This window comes from Artibeus jamaicensis, unplaced genomic scaffold (assembly GCF_021234435.1).
Source record: "Artibeus jamaicensis isolate MK-2021 breed Jamaican fruit bat unplaced genomic scaffold, CSHL_Jam_final contig_415, whole genome shotgun sequence".
Classification (NCBI taxonomy): Eukaryota; Metazoa; Chordata; class Mammalia; order Chiroptera; family Phyllostomidae; genus Artibeus; species Artibeus jamaicensis.
Window position 1 is genome coordinate 38,556,970 of NW_026521823.1, and position 21,627 is coordinate 38,578,596.

Here is a 21,627-nt window from a genome sequence, read left to right on the forward strand (position 1 = left end):
TCTGGGGCTGTCCTCTCCGACGCCAGTCCAGCCACGTGCCCGAACCTTTCACTAGTCCCCTTCGGGTGACTCTTTAGGGACGGGGGTGAGGCTTAACTTTTTTCTCTATTTTATCTTTAAAAAACTGGTGAGCCACTCATATGAGGTACCTGGAGTGGTCAAATTCAAATTCATACAGACAGGAAGTAGGATGGCGGTTGCCTGGGGGAGGGGAGAGGGGCACGGGATTCAGGCTGGGAGGAGGGACAGGTCGCGGAGATGGCTGGTGGGGACCGTCGCACAGCGACGTAAATATGCTTAATCCACTGGACCATGCACTTAAAATTATTGAAGAAAAAATTTAGAACTAAAGAGATTAGATGAAGATAAATCTTCCCCAGCCCTATAAACTGGAAATACACACCGTCAATATTGGGTGAACAGCTTATTAGAGGTTCCTCTATATATGCACATAAACACATAATTCTAACGTGGTAAAACCATAAACACATGAAAGCATATAGCTAAGTACAAAGACACACAGAAAAAGACTAGAACTAACTATATATTGACATGTACATATAAGTGTATATTCAAATTTAAGATGAGGATTCTCTCTTTTATAAATAGGAAAATATTAATATGAAACTATTTCCCTTTTGAAAAACGCATGTTGTGTACTGCGATGCAGTTGCAAATCGGTGCTAACGGGGTGGACACCCAGCACGCTGCCACCTGGGTCCCTTGAAGAGCAGGCCTCGCCTTCTCGGGCTGTCTGAGCAGAGGCCACTGGGACCACGGGCGCTGGCCTGGGTTCTCTGCCAGGGTCTCCATGAACACGTGTCATGTGCACTGTGGCATTTTTCCAAGTTACTGAAAAGCAAAAGGCACCGCCGTTCCTTATAGAATTGGCTGATTCTAGGGCTCAGTCAGAAAGTACAAGATGTCCTTTTCATAGTGGGAAGTCAGAAAGTGCCAAAAGAACGATGGTTGGAGTTAGCGTGGCTCAGGAGCCCCCTTCATTGGCCTCCCACTGGTCAAGTCCGGGAGGATCTGAGCATCAAAATAAATGATGAGAGCATGTGACTGCAACCCAGTGAACAGGGCCCAGGAGTCCACACTAATTAAAGTGACTAAATAAATAAGTAAATGCAGAAGATGGGGAAGTTCTTTCTGACCTTAGGAAGCCAACTGAATAAATGCAGAGGGAATGATGGAATTAGGAAACCTGAGATTGTTACCTGAGATTGTCAGTCACTGCAGCAGTGACTGACCCGGGTAGGTAGGGGTCATCAGAGAATGCTAAACTCCTTAGCAGAAGCCGGGAGGTGAGAGGATATTTACACAGTCTCAAAGAATCCCCTACGAGGTTTGGCTCATTGCAAAGGGAACAACAGTAGTTTTACAGCAGAGAAAGCGTGCAGATGCCACCTTAACAAAGCGGCTGGAGGTCCCCTGGCCAGGACTGTGACAGACACACCGGCGCCTCCTGGGTATTTCTGAATCTGCTCATCACTGAAGGTCAGAAAACCCAGACTGGGGGTCACTGTACGAAATCCCTGGCCTGTGCTCATCAAAAATAGTAATGTCATAAACCACCAAGGAAGATTAAAGAAGTGTTCCAGATTAAATGAGAGGAGAGAGAAGAGAACTAAGTACGACAGTGTTATCTGGAATTTTTCTTTTGCTGCAGAGGACATTATTGAGATAATTTTAAGAGTCTCATCATATGCTGTAGATTACACAATAGCAATAGACTTCATGTTAGTTTCTTGATTATAATCTTGCTGTTATGTAAGAAAATGTTCTTCTTAGGAAATAAACACCAAAGTATTAAGGGGTGATGGGACAGCAAATCTGCAAACAATTTTTAAATGGCAAGTGGAAAAAAATTGTATATATGTTTATACACACACACACAATGTGGGTGTATCTATACAGAATATACAAACATGTATTTTGTATATATGTATACACACACAACTACCATACTTAGACATAAAAATGATAAAGTAAATATCAAATGAGATAAACGTTAATATCTGGGGAGTCGGAGTAAAGCGTATGTGGAAGTTCTCTGTCCTAGTCTTTCAACATCTTTGCGAGTCTCAAAATGTGTCCAGACAAAAAGTTCAGAGCAGAAGGGCGCTGCCGTTCGGGAGGAAGCGGTTTGTGGGGAGACCTCCCCGACCTGGTGGTAGCATGGGGTGGCTGAGCGCGGTGTTCTGTTAAGGGGACAGGAGGCGAGGTGACCTGCGTGGCTAGACGCAAGTTCAGGTGAGGTAGAGTTCGCCAAAGCTGCCTCTTACTGCATTTAAAATTTGAGTTCATCTCTCAGTTGTCCTCTGCCCCCCCCCAGGTCAGTGTCAGAGTCACCATTTACAGTCTAGGAGACGGTGCCCGGGTGCAGTGCGGGCGACCTCGCAGGGTCTGTGTGGACCTGGGCATGGGCAAAAGGAGAGCCCCACACACCACAGAAGCCTTACATCTCATTCTCGGACCTAGTCCTACAAAAGAATATAGTCATGTTCGGTAGAAAAATAATCCTGTTGAAAACTCCTCATTTCACATGTAAAACATTAGGTGGAAAAACTAAATCCTGCAATCTCTTGCAAAGAAAGATTGGACAGTGTCAAGGGGATAAGTCCGTCTTGTTGGGGCACATCTCCCGCAAAGAATGAGACCTCAGGGTGCTGTTCGTGTTGCTTCAAAGGCGTTGGGAGAACTGGGCAGCGAGGGAGAGGGGTGCAGGGGTGCGGCCGGGCCAGCCACCTCGAGTCTGGCTTTGCGAGGAGACCGGGGTCCGTATGGTCGGGATAGGAGTGGGGCGCGGCCGGGTGGAACCCCGTGTTGATGGATGTAAGTAAGTGCCAAAGGAAGCTGGCACGGCCTTGCCCGCGTTTCCCGTGTTAGAAACCAGCTCCCATGAAGCACTTCCCTAAACGTCCGTTTCTGTCCGTGGTCTAGCAGGCAGCGCCGGTGTGCGGGGCACTGCGGGAGCTGCCGCCTCCCTCTACCCTGAGAAGCCCCATGGCAGGAACGCGGCTTCGAGGGCCTTCCGCGTGAACCCACCAGGCAGGAGGGGTGCACGTCCCTACTGGGCACAAGCTTGATCGCATTTGAACTGGACCGACTCAAAACAACAAGGGCAAACCTGCTCCAACAGTTGCTGAAAACTTCTAGGATTTTTCACAAGAAGACCATTTTCTTTTTAACATCTTGGAGACACGCCACAGGCCACACATCAGAGGACAGTGGGGAATGGTAACTATGGGGCGCCCCCGGTCCCCCGAGGGACTTACCGCAGGTCGGGCCCAAGTCCCGGTGGCACTGGCAGCGGGCTCGGGGAGCGGACTTGTGGAGCTGAGGTCTGTCGAAGCAGGACAGCTCGGAGCCGCTGTACTGAGTGTCCTGAGCCCGCAGGGACCCTGAAGGAGGGGACGGTCCGTCAGGGAAGAGAGTCTCCTCTGGCAGGGCTTCCCTCCCAGCACCACCCAGACCCAGCACGACCCCGGCACTGGCAGTGTTGAAGCAAAAGAAGGCTGTCCCTTCTTTTAAGTCACACTTTAAAACGCCTCTCCTTACGTGGACACACAGATATGATGTCATTTGTCAAGAAAAAGTCAAAATGGAGAGGACCGTATGTTGCCAGGACTTGGAGGAACGATTTTTATTTTTGCCTGTGCAGGCCCAGGAACATCCTTTTTCAATGTCCTTGTAAAATATTGGTGCCATCTACCTATCTGCTCCCTCCGTGCTCCTCTGGGACCAGAGTCTGAGACCGATTGTCACGGTCCCTCTGTCCCTTTAACCCGCAGGTGCCCACGGTGACAGACACACGTCCCATCCCCAGCGCTGACAGACAGAAGGAGCCCCGGACTCACAGCTGGGCTTCTTCTCCGTCAGCTGCCTCTTACAGTAGATGGTGCAGAGGGTGAGCAGGGCCAGCAGGACGGCGGCCAGGGCGCTGCAGATGACCGCAGCCAGGGCCGTGTCCCGCGGGCTGGAGGCCGCGGACGGGATCCTCACGAGGTTCACCTTGCTGGTGCCTGGAAGCCAAGGGAATGGGATCAGCCACCCAGGAGACCCAGAGAGAGGCCTGCCCTGACCGTGGCTGTCAGCCCTGGCCGGGGGCCTTCCCGCGGAGAAATCCAGCCCCGGGAAACCAGCGGGAGGTGGGTGGAGACGGCTGGAGCGCCCCCTGCTCTCGGTTTCTTGAACACGACACCCCCACCCTGAACCCTGTGGGCACGCTGGTGGCAGGAATGGGCCTCAGTCCCCTAGACCAGAACCGTTTGCCAGGTCAGGAATTTGTTATCTTTACCTCTGTGTCCCCAGTGCTTAGCAATGCTTTTGGCTCATAGTAGGTACTTAATATTTATTGAGTTGGAATTAAATTGCCTTTTTAAGCAGACTGAACGGAGGTGTGCTTTGGGGGGGCGACCTCAGGGAAAAACAAGGAGTTAGATTATTCATGACCTCACATTACAGCCCCCCCCCCTAGTTTCTAAGACAGTAGACGTTTTAAAATCGTAGCCATTCGATTGCCGAGTTGATATAAGGTGTGGAGAAAAGACGGGCAGTGCCGTCACATGAGGAGAGGCGGGCACACCGGCGGGTTAAGAAAGCGCCGAGGCAGAGGTTCCGTTTTAGAGGACAGAGCTCCATCGTGGGCGAGGGCTGAGGTCCTGGGACCTCCTGGTCGGCTCAGCAGACAGAGGTGTGACCTTGAGCCCACTATGTAATGTCTCGGAGCCTCCAGCCCACATCTGCTCAAAACAGAGGTGCTCACAGGGCCTGTGTCACCTGGCTGGTGGCAGGAAGAAGCCGGTGATCAGGAAAGCTGCGCAATGGAGAGCACACCCAGCCCGTGGTTTCTGGGGTGCGGGGATGCACAGACGCAGCTCAGAAATGTGTCGGGGGGGGGGTCATATCGCATCCGATTTAGCCTCGAAATGATTTCAGAGGTGGGAGCCTGGGTAAGGGGGCGGCTCTGTTCTCTGACTCCCAGGGACCGCCCTCCAGCAGAGCGGGGGGGCCCCATTTCACTCCGGTAGTTTCTGCTCTCAGCTCCTTAGCGACACCCGGCACAGCTCCCCTCTGCCAGGGTCTCTAGGCTCCTACTGCCCCACAGGGACACATGCCTCTCAGTAATTTTAAGTGGTTGAGAATCCACATTAAAAAAGTAAAAACAGGTAAAATGAATCTTTTTCTTAACCCAAATATTACTATTTCAACATATAGTCGATATCAACATTGTTACTGACTTCTGCATTCTCTGTTTTGTACAAAGACATCCAAGCCGGGTGTGATTTCTCATTAACAGTGCATCTTGGTGTGGACAAGTGCTCACTGGCCACTGTGGCTCAGGGCTGCCCCTGTGACTGTGGCAGCTCACGGGACCAGAGGCTGGCAGGTGCGTTGTGCACCGTGGCACCTGTACCCGAGCCCGCTCATTAGCTGGCAGCCTCTCCTCCTCCCGGCTGCAGGTGGCCCTCCCCTCACAGGACTGGTGTCCACTGTAGGACTCTGGAGGCTATAGCCAGATAGAACCATTTGGATTAATACTATTGAGTCATAAATATAGCAGAAATGGCTGTCTCGGAGCACGGAATCGTGGTATTTCCTGGGTCAGTGATTCTGCCAGGCTGAGAGAAGTTTCTTATTGCCACCTGGGAAGACAATCGGTATTCAGGATTTATATAAACTGTATGCCTTGGCTAAACAGGGATCATAACCCGGTCCCGAGTGTTGACGAGTATGTGTTCATGAACATGGTTAACACAGTTCATCTCTTAGAGCTAACTTCATGCTCTCAGATACATACCAGTAATCAAAGAACACACATTAAATGTGCACCACGCATCAAGGTGAGGGAATTGCTGTGCCCACTGACCTGACAGAGATTAAACCTGAAGCTGAAGCGGCCTCTATGGGGACAGACTCACAAGGACAGAAAACACAGGGACAGCTGCACACACACAGACACGCAGGTAACTGGTGGGGAATTTAAATCCTACGCCAAGAGAATAGCAGGCCTTCCGGGAGGGGAGGGGGTTTGGGGAACCCGAGGGTTATCTGTGGGGCCACACGGGAGCGCGTGGAAGACGGCCACCCACTCCCATCTGGGAGAACAGGGGACACTTCGGGGCGGCAGCAGGTTCCCATCCAGCCGCCCGCTCCAGTCGCCCCCAGAGGGAGACAGACCGAGCAGGTGTCGAAGCATCTGATCGCGTGGAATCACTAAGATTCATCAATTAACTCGGCGCTGGGTGCTCGGAAAACCCCCCGAGAGCAGGGATTTTAGGTGCGTGACCTGTCAGCTCTTGTCTACGATCTTCCTAAAATGCATTAGTCGACTTCTGTGTCTTCCTGTAAAAAGGAACGGTTTCTGACTTACAAATAAACTAAAATGCCCCCAAATGGGAATCTTATTTTTTTATCTGATGGCTGTGATTCAGGATCTATTTTCCCCAAGCCAAGCATAAAAGACAGAAAACAAATACTCGAACGGCAGCAATACAGAGTGGCCACGGTAACGTCGGTTTCAGAGGCAGCGAGCCTCTTCTCGCTGCGTCTGCAGGGAACCAGGAGAACGCGGCAGGGCCGCCCCTCAGCCTGGGACACTGGGTAGCGCCCCCTCCGAGGGCAGTCGGGCTCTGGTTCTTGTTCCTATGTGTGCGTTTATGACTCAGCAGACCTAATCTTTTCTGTGGGGAACGGGCTCATCGTTCGTGGTTTGCTCGCCACAAACGAGGGAGGTCAGTGCAAAGCAGAGCCACACTCACAGAAGGAGGGGCCTGGAAACCCAGGCAGAGTGCCCCCAGGAGCCGACCCCGCAGCGGCTGTCTTTGCCAGTCCTTCCCGCCTCTCTCCAATCCCTCCCACCCCCCATTCAGTCACCTCTGTAGTTTTCCCACCCTAGTGACACTCCAATCCGGGAGAGCGGTCTGCACAGTCCGCCCTTCAGGTCTGCATCGCCCTTCAGGTCTGCATCGCCCTGCATCAGTTACAGAAAGCAAACTTCAGCATTGCAGAAGAGAGTTAAAAATTAGTGACTGCACGGTGTAGCTGCCTGCCAGGATCGCTGAATAAATCTTTGCGTGAAACTGAAACCAAGATGTGCTTTGGCAACTTGGCTACACAAAAACAAGAGGAGCAAAGCTTAGTGGGAGTTCGTAGCAAACAGTCAACATGACTTAATCAAGATCCTGTCACTTCACAAGCAAGATTAAGTAGATTAAGAAAGCACAATTTTTTTTCAAGTGAACGATAGGAGGATTAGAGTAGAATTTGCATCTTTTTCCTAAGGAATCATTCTGATCTTACTTTTCAGGCACACCCAACCATGTGTGTGTATTTTTTTCCTTTGGCTTGGCATTTCTGTTTACCAGCATTTGAGATCAGTAAACATTGGCATCTCTTCTGACATCTGTATCTAGAACCAAAAAAGCTCTTCCTGCCAGACCAGTTTCCAAACATCCTCTGAGGGCTGTTTCCAAGCCAGGGCCCTGAACTGTTTTTACTGACTTTCCTTTTTGAACAAAGAGCGCATCAAAACGCAGTCCAGCTACGCAAGCGTTTTTCCTTTGTTGAGCAACACTGGAACATTTGTTTATAAATACGGAATTTCTAGCTCGATTCCTTCTTTTTAAGTTCCCTCCTGGAACGGCCCTAATTACCAGTTCTGTCATGATTTCAATGCAAGTGAACCGAGGAAGAACCCCGAGGTAGCCCCGAGCCTGCTTGCTTTTCATACTAATACACGTGAGTCACGAAGACGGCTTTATTATAAGCAGAACCCACCCCTACAAAGTAAACTTTTAGAGCTTTATTTCCCACCTGGCCACGTTGCATCTAAGGGTTACGTAGCAAGTGCACGCAGGGTGAAAGGACACCCCAGAGCCCAAGAAACCCGTCCTGCACCCCCCATGGCACCGACAGCTGCTCCCACGTGGCCTTGCAGGGTGGGGCTGCCTGGGTTTCGAGCACAGCTCAGAGCAGCAGACCCTCCGATGCCCCAGGGCCTTCGCTCCAGGGGGCAGTTCTGACCCGACCATTTCCGTTTGCCTCTGGGCTGCCTGCTCATCATCTTTCTATTCCCATTCCCAGCCTGTTACCATGTTCACTGGGAAGGGACCACGAAGAAATTGCTAAATGTCCTTGGAACTGGGCGGCAGGCAGGGGGAGAGAACGGGGAATATCATTACAGTTGACCCTTGACCACTTTGTGTGTGAACTGCTTATATTGGGGTTTTTCTCAACAAGTACCTACACTGTTTCCGGCCCACAGTTGGGAGCCCGCAGAGGCAGAGGGCCGACTGTACGCATTGACCTGCAGCTCTTCTACACAGGGGACCTGAGCACCTGCAGATCTGGGGGCCCACGAGGGGTCCTGGAAGCAGAAGCTAAGTTTTGAGGGAGTCAGAGTTATATGAGCCTTCTTTGGAAAAGTGTCTGCTCAGGCAGGCCCTCTGCCCATTTTTATTTTTATCAAATTGCTTGGTTTTTTGGTGTTGAGTAGAGAAAATTAGGAATAGAGTTACCATATACCCAGCAACCTCTCTTCTGAATATCCCCCCCCCACACCTGAAGCCACATATCATCTGTAAAGGTACAGGCACCCGTGTCCACTGCAGTGTTCTCCGTGATATCCAACACTCGGAGACCAACGAAGTGACCTTCGGCGGGTGGCCGGGTACAGAGGACGTGGCCGTGTGCACGAAGGAACACCACGCAGCCAGAGAAAAGAGGAAGTACTGCGTTTGCGACAGCGCGGACGGACCTTGAGAATGTCGTGCTAAGTAAGTGAAAATAGATGGAAAAGGACAAGGACTATGTGATTTCACTGACGTGGACATGAAACAAAAAGCAACCAACAAACATACAAGCAACAACAAAACACCTCACAGGTCCAGACAACAGAAGGGTGTGGCAGCAGCGGGAGGGGAGCTGAGAGGGGGACGAGGAAGGTCCAGGAGGTCAAGTTCAGGCCGGAGGACATGAGACCTCAGTGGTGAGCCCTTGATACAGATGTTGTATTATAAAGTTGTGCATCTGAAGTTTACACGTTATCAACTAACATTACCCCAGTGCATTTCTCAAATTACTACTTAAAGTTATGCACAGATTTTCAACTGCATAGGAAGTTGGCTTCCCAACCCCTGCATGTCTGAGGGGGAACTGTATCCAGTCTTAAATTTAAGGCACTTAGAGGTCTTCGTGCTAAGGTTTACTCTCGTATTCTTATATGAAGAGGCACTTAAATAAGTAATAATAGATTATTAGTAGACATTGCTCTCTAATATAAGATTTAAAATGATATGATTATAGCCAATATTCTAAAATGGTTCCAATTATTCCAGTATCTTGTGAATAATAGAAGGAAAGGTCCAAATCTTGCTATTAAAACATCAGTGATATGAATCAAAGCCTTTTCTTGCATTCTGTAAAGCTTTCATCAGCAAATTTCTCTGAACTCATTACAGAAGAGGCATGTAATCAGAAAAGTAGACACTTCCATAAGCCCATCAGTTCTTGGCTCTGTAAGTAGAATAAGGTAATAAAAGAAGTAGGGTAATCAATTGTTAATAGTTTGGTACTGACCACTGTTATACATCAAAGGGTTAAAAATAGGACTGCAATGTCAGTATTTTAATTATGAAGAGTAGTTGCCCTTAATTGGACCTAGGAGTGAGGAAGCAGAAACTGGGAGCAGTGACGGCCCGGCCAAATTAATGTACACGACACCAAACCGCTCGTGGATCCTCGCAGTGCGCAGGTCACGTACGTAGAGCGCACTCGTGCCGCGTCTGCAGGAGCAAACTGAGTTTCACTGAGGGACGGCCCAGCCAGCCAGCGAACACTCACACTCCAGAGGCCTGGGGGCACTGGGGGCATTGCCTGTGGGTCGGCTTAAGCCCTTTGCTTCTGAAGGGTGACAGATAAAGTTTTAAGACATACACTTGTTAAAGACTGGGGAACTCTTTGGTTCTACCGCCAATATTTAAACCATCTTACCTCATTGCAAATTATGGCACGAAAAAAGACCCGTTACAGGGACATGGATACTTGTTCCTGGACAAGTTATTTTGACTTAATGTAGTCACAGAGGGGGCTCAGTGACACGCAGATGGTGTCTTCACCGCTCTGGGTTGCCAGCTCGGGGAGAGAGGACCCCCGCCCGAAGGCCGTGGAAGACTCCGGCCCCGCAGAGTGTTTGTGTCCAAGGTGATACGCTGACCCGTGGGAAGTCACGTGCACTGCGTGGTCCTCCACCCTACGCCTCCTCTCTCCCCTTGACTTTGCCCCTTTGTTTTTGCCTGGCAAGAATCCAACTCTCACTCAGAGGGGGGGTGCAGGGTAGCAGGCAGGGGCGTCTGTGAGAGTGTTCATCTGGCAAGGAGCTGGCAGGGTGAAGTTAAGGAGAAGCTTGGCAGCTTCTGACTCTCACCCACTCAGCCAGCTGCATTTCGGACTTGAATGACTGGCCAGCGTGGCCACAGACACTGATTTTAAAAAGGCAGAAGTCGCCCCGTCTCCCCTCGGTGTGCACAGACAGGCAGAGACCCCCGTCCAGCCGGGGTGGGTGTCTCCCACTGCAGACACGCCTGTGCGGTGTCTCGGGGCAACCAAGCCCCCTCCTCCCCGAGGCAGCACCGCCCAGCAGTGTCTGCCGCCCCACTCACCGCTCCGGGGCAGGCCGGGCTGGTGGACCAGACCCTGTAAACACCGACTCTGCAGGATGGTCTTTAGCAACCTCAGCACAAAGGGCTGTGGCCTCGCCAGCACTGTTTTGCATGGGTTCTCGGGAAACCACAGGGCCGCCCTTCACTCCGACTGCAGCAGCGAGTGCTTTGTGTTTCAGTCGTCCCAACACTAATGGCCTTAGTGCACCCTCTCACCTCCAGCTGGGCGCCCTGCTTTGAAGACCTTCTCCCTGAACACTGGGGCCCCTCTCCTCCTCTCCCTCCCTGCAGGGGCCTGCCACCTGGCCCAGGCTCATCACCTCCTACCCAGCTGCAAGGCCTCCTGCCTGGCCCACGTCCGGCCAGGCCCAGCTGTGCGGCCTGCTGCCCTTCTGCCCACAGCGGCCTGCCTGTGTGGACCACACGGCAGTGGCCGAGGAGGGGCCTGTGAAATAGAGACCAAGAGTGGACTCGGAGAGCCACACTCGTCCCCGGTTCGCAAGGAGACCCCAGGGCCAAGGGCAGGTGTATCTGCTCTGGGTGGGGCTTCGAAGGGCACTGCCAGCCCATCGCCGCCCAAGAATGCCCTAGCCAAGCGCTCGCCCCATGAGTGGCAAAGATTTTTTAAATTTTCTTTGCGTTTGGCTTTGGGTTATATTTATTGGTACCAAATGCGAATGTCTCTATCCAGAAAATGAAAATATAGTGTATTTACAAGGCGCTGGACTGAACAGTTGTATTTCTTCCTAACAGGACAAAAGAAAGTGGCAGGCGGAAGAGGGAAAGAGTCCCCCGTCCCTTGGACGTGTGGGTCCTCACCGTACTGCCGGAGGTGCCAGTGAGACCACGGGGAGATGGGCCTGCACAGGTGCGCTGGGGCTGGGCGAGCTCAGGGGCTGGGCTGTGAGGCAGCCAGGAGGCCCGGGCCAGCGGTGCTGGTTTGGTTGGAGCATCTTCCTCACACAACCAAAAGGTTGGGGGCTCAGTCCCTGGTTGGGGCGCCTATGGGAGGCAACCAACCAGTGTTCCTCTCTCACATCTATATTTCTCTCTCTCTTCCCACCACCAACCCCCCCCCAATAAAAATCAATACACAGGCCTGGGGGCAGTGAGAGCGATTTGAAGGGCTGGAGGGATTCCCAAAGTTCAACCACAACATGGAGGCGGCTGAAAATCACAGTAGCCGAGACTCAGTAAATTACGCAACTAAGTTCAGTTTCTGATGTTCGTCTCGCTTCCAGGTCACCTGGCCTAGTAATCTATTTGCCACCAGCATCATGTGGGTCCAATACGATGGGCATGTCTTTAACGGGAGAAAGAAAGGGGGAGGGAGGGAGGAGGGAGGGGACGGGGAAGGCAGTTGTCACAGGACGGTGGCTGGAGAGGCGGGGAGGTGACCAGCAGGGCCCCCAGGAGCACGGGGCTGACGGGAGACTCACTCCCAGCTGCTGCCCAGAGAAAGTCTGTTAGGCCAGAGTGCGGGCTCATTACTTTGCATTTCTCTCTGGCACTTGGTGGATTCTAAGTATAACTGCGTGGTACGTTAATTAGGATAAACACCACAATCAACACTGAAAAGATCGTAAGCCACAAAATGGCAGCAGATTGTCCACAGCATTTCCCTGCAAACATGATAAAGTAAGAGAATTTTCTTCCTGCTTTCAAGGATGTTTTCCTTCTTTTTATTACCCTGCGGTCCTATAAGGTCTTGCCGTGTTTATTTGATGAAACAATGAAGCTTTCAAACTTCTGCACCAAGAGGCAGAAGACACACCATAAAAGAAACACATTATTATGGCCTTGAACATCTGGGCCGGAGGATACACAAGCTCAAAAATAGTTTTGCTTCAATTGGGACCAACAGACAAGGCTGCCATCTGGGAACTGAAACAAAGATAGGGAACTTGGGCGGCTGCCCTCTGGGTTCCTGCAGGGATTCCGCTTAACCCCGCGAGTGCCAGGCTGCTCGGAGGGCCCTGGGCTCCTGCTCCAGGGAGGGCGGGCCTGGCCCTCCTGCCCGTGCCTTTGGAGGAGGAGAGCGGGACGGGCACACTTTCCCCGAAGGATGCTGCATCCCGCTGTCCTCAGCCTCCCTGCCATTAGCGAAGGAGATAATTCTTATTTACCTCATTGCAGCATTAAAAGAAGTAATCTTCTGTGAAATTATTCTAAGATGATGAAACTCAAATGATTTCCACCCACTCACTACCTCCTATGGGGAAAAGATGGTTTAACAAGGCCGGGCCCACACCGACAGGGAAATCTGGGTTCAGGCTGTGGCTCTTGCTATCTCCTGTTCCCCAGGACGTGGCACTGCCCTCGGTACTTACAGTGTTACAGGTGACAGAGCTATGGTAAAAGGACAGACCTCTGGGTCAGGTCGACAAGAACACACTGTTCTGGAGGCTTGGAAGATAAAGCAGATTGAGAATTCAGCCAAAGCTTTATCTCTTTTCTTTTTATCCTCACCCAAAAATACGCTCATTGATTTTAGAGAGAGAGGAAGGGGGAGAAACTGCTGTGGGACAGAAACATATCGGCTGCTTCCTGTATGGGCCCCAACGGGGGGTGGAACCCACAGCCCTTTGGTGCACAGGAGACACCCCCACCAACTGGGCCGCTGGCCGGGGCTATTCATCTTTTTAAAATTATTAGGATCTTTAAGCCCTGGCTGGTGTAGCTCAGTGAATTGAGCGTGAGCTTGCGAACCAAACAATCGCAGTTCGATTCCCAGTCAGGGCACGTGCCTGGGTTGCAGGCCAGTTCCCTGCAGGCCAGTTCCCAGCAGGGGACACACAAAAGGCAACCACACATTGATGTTTCTCTCCCTCCCTCCTTCCCTTCCCCTCTAAAGATAAATAAATAAAATCTTTTTTAAAATGTTACCAAAAAAAAAGAAAAGAAAAAAAATTATTAGGATCTTTATTTGGTACATGAAACAACAGGGTCAAAAGTTAAATTACTTGTCTGAAAGTTGAGTGTTAGGACCAGGACTCAAAATCAGAGCCTCTTCATGGAGAAGATTAAACGAGCTAATCCAGGAGAAATGCCACACCGACACTGCCCCGCGTGAGTCCAGGGACAGTGAAACGAGACCCTCGTGAGGAAGTGTCCTTTCCGGGGTGGTCTGTGTTCGAAGTTAGAAACCCCCCTGGGTGTTATTTTTCAGATCTCTGTGTCCCCACAGCCCAGAAGTGATGGAGACCATTTATGATGAAGTAAAATCTACGGTACAGTGTAACATTTTAAGTTAACGTCTTCCAAATTTGTGTGTTGCCCAAGTTTAGGGTTTTCCAGATGCTATGCCTCTGTAATTTTCTTGGCATCACACAGAACAAACAAAGCATAACAGATACCATATTATTAGGACTAATAATTAAGCAAATTAAATGTATTTCGATGAAATTAACGAAACTAATAATTAACGCTGGAAAAAGGGTGGAAAGCCTGCTCTTCAAAGTGCGTCCATTTACTGTATCAGCTAAAATCACTGAGTTTAACTCTCCACCTGGCTTCTTCATCTGCTCCCTCACGTCTCGTCTCAACGGCAGCTGGGGGATCTTTGGAAATTTTCAGCCTGACCGTGTCGTTCCTCTAGTGCCCATTTTTCATTGCCCTCAGAGGAAAGACCAGTCCTTTCAGAGGCTTTCAGCCCTCCTGGGCCTCCATCCCACCCCACGAGGCCATCGTCCCCAGTCACCGTGCTCCAGCCTCTGCCAGGTGTGTGGCCCCCTCCTCCCCTCCCTCGGGACCCTGCCCTGGGCTCACCTGTCCAGGCCTCACCCTTGACCTCACACACACCCGCACTTGAGAGCATCAGAATGTCAGCTGCTCTTGGACTGGGAATTCAGTCTGGGTTTGTCACGTGGGGTCCTGGTACACGCGTTGGCGCTCACAGTAGGCCTTCAAGATAGCAGTCAGTGGACGAGACGCCCCACTCAAGAGAGAAGGGCCTTCCTGCCGCGTTTTGCTGAGACCTGGGCCAGCCACCGCGCACGCCCCGACTGAGCCAGCCCAACCCCAGGACATCCAAAAGAGGACGCTGCTGCTCCCTGTGAAGGAAAGCAGGCCTCCCAGGACCACTAAGATATTTTCTGGAAACCACTGATTTTCAATGACTTTTTAGAAAGTTTGACACTGAAGATTTTGCAGAGAATCATTTGAAGACACAATTCAGCATTTAATACCATAGTCCTTTGATCTCTTCATAGAAAATAAAACATGGGCAGAAAACACTGAAACACACATATATACATCCTAGAAAATGTAAGAGAACAGAAAGATGTCCAAACCACACCTTCCAGACAGTCGGCACGAGACAGAGAGAAGCCCCCGAGTCCACTCCCCAGTCCCTGCGCGACACAGCTGCCCTTTTGGGGCTGAAGACAGGAAGGCTCTCCATCCTCCTTGGGGAGACGAGGCCCAGGTGTGTAACACCTGTGAGAGCTCATTGAATTGCACACTTAAAATGGTGCATCTCCTCGTATGCCAATTGCATTTCAGTAACAGTAAAAGATTGTTTTGGGACAGTTAAAAATATGCACTTTCTCCCTTTAATTATCACTGTATGTATATTAAGCAAAGATGTTTCTTGAATATTTAATTAAGAAGATGGTGGCTCTCTCTTCCCTCCCCAAGGTCATGTTTCTCACCTTCTGCGCCCATCCTGAATAGCTGAGGCCGGAAGGGGCCAGGCGCCCATCTCTAGTTAAAGACAAAAGGGTCCTGCGCCCCTGGCCCCACCCCCGGAACGTGGGCCCCGGAGGACAGACCTAGACCCCAGGCGAAGTGTGCGCCCCGACACTCGAGTGAGTAAGAATAAATGTTCTGTGTACTAAGAGGAGTGATCTCGCCCTGGCCGGTGTGGCTCAGTTGGTTGGAGCATTGGCCCGTCACTGAAAGGCCGCAGTTCGATTCCTGGTCAAGGCATATCCCTAGGTTGCAGGTTCAGTCCCTGGTCCAGGCGTGTATGGGAGGCAACTGATTGATGCTTCTCTCTCTCCCATCCCCTCTCTCTAAAAGCAATGAAAAAAATGTCCTCCGGCGAGGATGAAAAATATTGGAAAAAAAAGTAAGGAGTGATCTCTAAGCTTAAACTGAGTGTCTCCACATCGGTTTGGCATAAACTGTTAGATATATGTGTTAAGCATTTAATGGGCACACACAAATCACTGCTCCATTTGTTAAAGTCCACAGCCTAATGAAACAGGCCTGCTGGATTCCATATTTTTAAAATAAACTGTACTTAATCTAACATTCATTTAATTTAGTGACGGCCTTTAACAAACCACAACCTGTTTCTTCGTGAGTAAATATTTAAACCAGCTCACTGACTTCAAATGTCAAAAACAGACTGAAGATAAAGGCAGAGAAGGGAGATTTATAGCTGACTAGGTAATAATCAACTGCTCCCGTTCTCAGAGAGCCGATCAAAGCCCCTGGCCTGCCAGCCTGCGGCCGGGCGGCCCCGGTGAGCAAGGACCCCCCAGAGCCTCTGCAGACCCCAGGCACGTGGTCACCTGACTCGGTCAGGCATTTACACTTTTCTTTACTTGCAGCAAAGTTAATGGCTTAACGGACATTTAGCAGTTCCGTACAGGGAGGAAAGAACGAATGTAGAGTGCATGAGTCTAAGGGACTCTTTGAAGAATTTTTATTTCTATAACTTTAATGCAACGAGGGCTAAGTAAAGAAGACTATCTGGAGTCCTGAGATAATCCTCCGAAGCAGAGCGTTTGTAGCTCACTCACTCCCAGGGGCCCGAGCCATGAAAACCGCCCGGCTCTGCTCTCACCATCCTTGGAAATGAGGACCTTGCTCTGACACAGTTCCAACGCATTTTCGGGTGACGGTTGCTTACCTCGATAAGCAAATATGGCTTAAAAACAGATTATGTTCAATGGAAATCACTATGAAATAAATTATAAGTTTTCTGCCTTCTTAAAAAGACAACCACAGATGTGTAACCTGATCGCCCCCCGCCCCCGGGCCATGCCCGGAATAATAGTGAGAACTGTAATTATCGTACTGAGTGGTATTAGAGAAAAACCTCAGGGTCGGCCACGGGCCGCATGGGTTTGTTTGCTCTACACTCAATGGCACAAAATTACAGTGTTTGGAGTTCTCTCGGCTGCCTTTTGCTGGTTTGTGACCCCCCTCCCTGCAGCCCTCTCGCTCCTTGCTGGATCCGTCCCTCTGCCTCTTCGCCCCTCACCCCCTCCCTGCACGGGGCGGTCTGGTTTGGCAGAGCAAGCCCCCGACCAGAGCCCGGGAGACCCCGCAGAGGGACCCGCGGGCGCCCCTCTCTGCAGACTGCCCGGGCCTGGTTCTGCAGAAGACCGGCTGCTTTGGTTTCCACAGAGCCACCTTCACTACGAGTATGTTTGATTCTCAGTGAAATAATGAAATAGTGACAAGAAGGAAGAGTGGCGGGAAGGCCAAGCAGGGGCTGTAGAGAGGGGGAGGGAGAGAAGGGCAACAGCACCCTGAACCAACACGCAGAGTGGTGAGCTCAGAAGGAGCCTCTGCTTCAGACGCCTGCCCTGCTGGGGGAGGGCTGGCTTGCAATCTGCCAGCGCCAGCCCTGGGCTGTTTTGCCAAGTTCTCTTTGATCTCCTGTCCTCCTATTCCCCGCTCCCCCCCTCAGAGTCCAACAGGAAGGAGCTCCGTTGCTAAGGCCATCCTTCAGGAAGCTCCTGTCTCCGGGGTCCCAGCACTGCAGGACACAGCACTCCTCCGGGCCCAAAGCGGGCTCCGTCCCCACGGCACCCGGCAGCAGGCCCCTGGCCGACACCTAGGGTCTGGGCCTGAGGACCACGGGCAACCTGACTGGGACATCCTGGTTCTGTGGGCCCGTCCCGCAGAGGACCCACTGAGCCCCCGGAAAGCTGGGCCGCCAAATGCCAGCGCGCTCATGAGAGCGCTGCTGCAGGAACGGAAGGCCGTGCCTAGACGCAGCCAAACCCGTAACTCTCCCGAAGCAAAGCGCCGATGGGCCTGGATCCCATGCCTTTCTCCCGAGTCCGCTTGCACAGGCATTCGCTGCTCAGTTTCAGTGGGCGCTGGACGCTGCGGGTGCAGGAGCCGGTGCTGCACATCCAAGTCCCGCTGGCTGGGTCTCTGTCAGTCACCTCACCCTCCTACTCCGCCTCCGCCTCACCCCTCTCTGTCCTCCTCTAGAGACGACCAACAACTTACATTGGTATTGATTGCAAAACACTCCCGAAGTATTTCCTTTTCAATTTGTTTTGTTTTCTTTTGAGATTTATTTACTTTTAGAGACAGGGAAGAGAGGGAGAGAAACACCCATGTGCCAGAGAAACATTGACCAGTTGCTCTTTGCACACCCCCAACCGGGGACCTAGCCCACAACCCAGGCCTGTGCCCTGACTGGGAATCGAACCAGTGATCTTCAGGTTTGCAGGCTGGTACGCAATCCACTGAGCCACACCAGCCAGGGCTGTTTGGTTTTCTTTTAAAGAGGCATTTACCAGATGCCCTTATTTTTAAAGAATTTCACACTGCATGTCAAGAGACAAAAAAAATTAAGGCCTCTGGACCCACGAGCACACCTCGGGCATCCATTCATTAGTGTGCGGACACAGAAAGGCACCGCCACAGAGGTGGGACAGCAGCCACTCGGGTGGGAGCAGCCCTGGCACCGCCGCAGTCCAGACACCTGTGCGCTGCTTTGCTCGGCAACTGTCAATACCGTTAAAAAATGTGTAGCGTAGGTGAACAAAAATGTATGCCCCCAGTGGGAAAAGGGTATGAAGTAACACGCACGGCATAATTACATCAGTTTTCAAAAATCAGTGGTATAGGCAGGGAAAAGACAACCCTCAAAAGGCTGTAATTTGCTTTGATGCTCTGATGCTGGCAAAGTTTTCTGTACCATGTTCTCCCCTTTTTTCTACCAAACTTTAGAAATTATCTTGAATGAGCAAATATGTCTTTTAAGAATTTGTTGTGAAATTACTTTGATTCATTATCCAGGGTAATCATTTTTGAAGCACGCAGTGTGCTCTGAGACTTGCTGGTGCGGAGACCTGCTGTTTCCTGTGTGTTGAGCCCATAAAATTCCTAAATGGGCTCGGGCCCACAGAGCCGCCTTTCTTCCTCCCCCACACGGAGACTTAGCCGATCCTTATCTCTTCGTAATCACCCGGCTTGTTTTACAGAGCCCCCAAGAACAAAGCAAACATCTAGGTTAAACACGCTTAAATAAGGCTGGACCTGGTGAAACCCGCTTTGAATTTTTTCAAAACCATTTGTTCCAACCACAGTGCTCGTTCCGCATTAAGTAAACGCTGCTGAAAGAAATCCGGCGGAATCTGCATTTCTTATCAGACCTGGCCAGAATGCAGCTCTAAAATTTCTAGTGTGCTTTTGTCTGTCTCTCTTAAATGCTCTAAGCGGGTGCGTGTTACTAGGAAGACAAGGGACAAAGAGGAGAAAAGCCTCAAGCAGAGATTGCTACCACGGGGTCCCTTTCTTTCACCTGGGATTCAGAGATGCTGCTGGCCAGTCTGGGCCCCGTGCCTCACCAGCCGTCCGCACACAGCAATGCCTTCTTAGTGGCCGACAAAGAGGTGGCCCGTCCTTCCTGCTCTGGAGGGGTGGGGAGCCGAAAGCCCAGGCTGGCTGTGCACAGGGTGTGCGTGCGGCCTTGGACCCCGGGATGGAGAGACAAGACTTCAGCCTAAGGAGAGTCCCTTTGGCCTCCAGTCTAGCCATCCGAGGCACAGACTCAAATCCACTGCAGCCCCTTTCTAGGCATCTTCCATGGCTCGGCCACCCCTGGAGGGGAGGACCAGCAAGGCAAACACCGATGCCAACTGCGCAGTGAGTGCCTCCCGAGAGGTCAGCTCCCAACCCTACAGGGCACACCTGGTCGGGGTGGGGCCCCGGGACGCGGGCAGGGGCAGCCGGCACTGGAGGAGGGCAGGCCAGCGGGCAGCTGGTTCCGAGTGCACGCTGCACTGGGGCGCCTCTGGATGCCTGCAGTCCCGGCCAAGACCTGCCAGCCCAGGACGATTCTGCCCACTCTCCGGGGAGCAAGTGGAGGTTCGCAGTGCTGAGGAATCTGCCCGCCATGACGCCCTCGGTCCGAGGCCTAGAGTGAACCCAAGATGTCCAGCAGTGAGCCCCCCACCGTGTTCTGCTCTGCACTGCCACCCCCGACAGACACCAAATTGGTGAGGACGTCCTAACTCTGGGCTGGTAGAAAGTAGTGTGAGCGATCGAAACTTCCTTCTCGTTTTCGAAATCGCACCTGCCGGCCTGAGCGTCCTCAGTGTCTCGTCACACCAGTTCCCACTAGTGGGTGGCCGGCCCCACACCGCCCTAGCTCACAGGTCCTCTTGAACCCGGGCCTCTGCGGCACGCCAAGCCCCTGGGCAGTTACCTGGACCTTCCTCAAGACAACAAGTCCCCCCCATGCCAGAAGATAAGATCTCCACATCCCAGAAGCCGGGCAGGGTGGGCGGAGCCAGGAGGGAGGCTAGGGGCCCTGCTCCCAGAGATGCTGTGCCCTGCGGCCTCCGGTGATGGGCTACTTGGCTCTCACAACGACCTGCCAGGGCAGTGGCACCCCAGTTTTCAGAGACCGCACCGAGCCCTAGGCACGTTAAGGAGGTCACCTGGCCAAAGGTACACCAGCCGCAGACGCATGTGGACCTGGGGGGCCTCTGGAGAGGTTGACAGCAAGACGTTTCCCATGCTGTTTTCTGTCGTTACTTTGGTTGCTTCAGGGATTGTGGAAATATAAAAAGAAGCGTGACATTAACTCAGAATCATTCTTGTGTCGTGAACGCACACAGCCATCGTTAAAACCTTGTTCACTGCTTGCTGTGTGCTGCACACTTAGGGTGCGGCTTGTGTGTAGCAGGGCCGCGTCCCCGGTGGCCTGAGCCCAGCCCGCAGCATGAGACATCCTGGGAGGAGCAACGGGTCACTGTCATCTCAGACTCTGGCAGGACCCTGGCTGTTGGGAAACCCACGCTTTTCACTTGCCCCCCCACTCTCTGCCAGGACAACCTCCAACCCCGGTGTCTTCCAGCCTCTGAGCTCCGTGGCCCCGCCCACCCGGCAGAACACAGCACCGCCTCCTTCTGGCCCAGAGGCCAGTCAGCGCCCACGCTGGAGGACACGCCCCTCCGCTCTGCCCCGCCCCTTCCTCCCAGAGGAGGCCAACCGAACACCTGAACACCTGAGCTTCGGGACCCTCCTCCAACCAACAACCTCACGTGCCTGGTAAGTTTGTTCTCTCCACGCGAAAACATGCAGTAACTTTGTTCTCTCCATGCAGAAAACATGTGTTTTAAAAGCTAGATTAAAATGCTCCCTCGCCTGCACACTCCATGGGTCACCTTCACGGGCAAATGGCGCCGTCTTGAATGGTCTCCACCCTACCCCACGTGAGCTTCTGGTTTCCTTTTACCTTGGCTTCCGTTCCCATCACTCATGGGAAGGGTTCTGGGCAATGTCACCGAAGATCTCCAGGGTTGAACTGCCAGGGACACAGCCAGTGTCCACTGACCCCACGTGCACGCGGTGCCCGACGCTGCGGGCCACACTCCTGCCCCAGCCTCCCAGGACCCTCCGTCTGGTCTCCTTTTCTGGCTCGCCCTCCTCCAGCTGATCCAGCTTCCAACCTCCCCAAAGGCTCCTACATCGCCACCCATCACGCCCCCTTGGAGTGCCACTGGGCCTCCCAGACCCGGGACAAGGCCGTGGCCACAGCCCCTCCGCATGCGTCATCTCTGAGCACTGCTGACGTCGGAGCGGTTAGTGGACCACAGTTCCACTAGACTGTCCTCTCGAAGGAGAAGAGGACCAGGGTGTCTCTGCCCGGCGCTGCGTGCCTGGGGCCCGCGCGTTTGCTCCCCAGGTAGATGGAGCAGCCTCTGCCTCAGAGGACGAGGGTATCTACCTAGATCCTGCCCTTCAGGGGCCTGGA

The 21,627-nt window shown here is 52.2% G+C and overlaps 1 protein-coding gene across 4 annotated transcripts in view; it reads right to left on the minus strand.

Annotated features, from left to right (window-relative positions):
- The window catches only part of TNFRSF19 (TNF receptor superfamily member 19), a 72,158-nt gene that overhangs the window by 8,340 nt on the left and 42,191 nt on the right, over positions 1-21,627 (minus strand). For all 4 annotated transcript variants that reach the window (XM_053665614.1, XM_053665615.1, XM_053665616.1 and 1 more), the window contains 2 exons: positions 3,864-4,028; positions 3,282-3,407 (listed from right to left, as the gene is read on the minus strand). In XM_053665614.1, the coding sequence (XP_053521589.1) occupies positions 3,282-3,407; positions 3,864-4,028 (291 nt within the window). The remainder of the gene's footprint in view (positions 1-3,281; positions 3,408-3,863; positions 4,029-21,627) is intronic.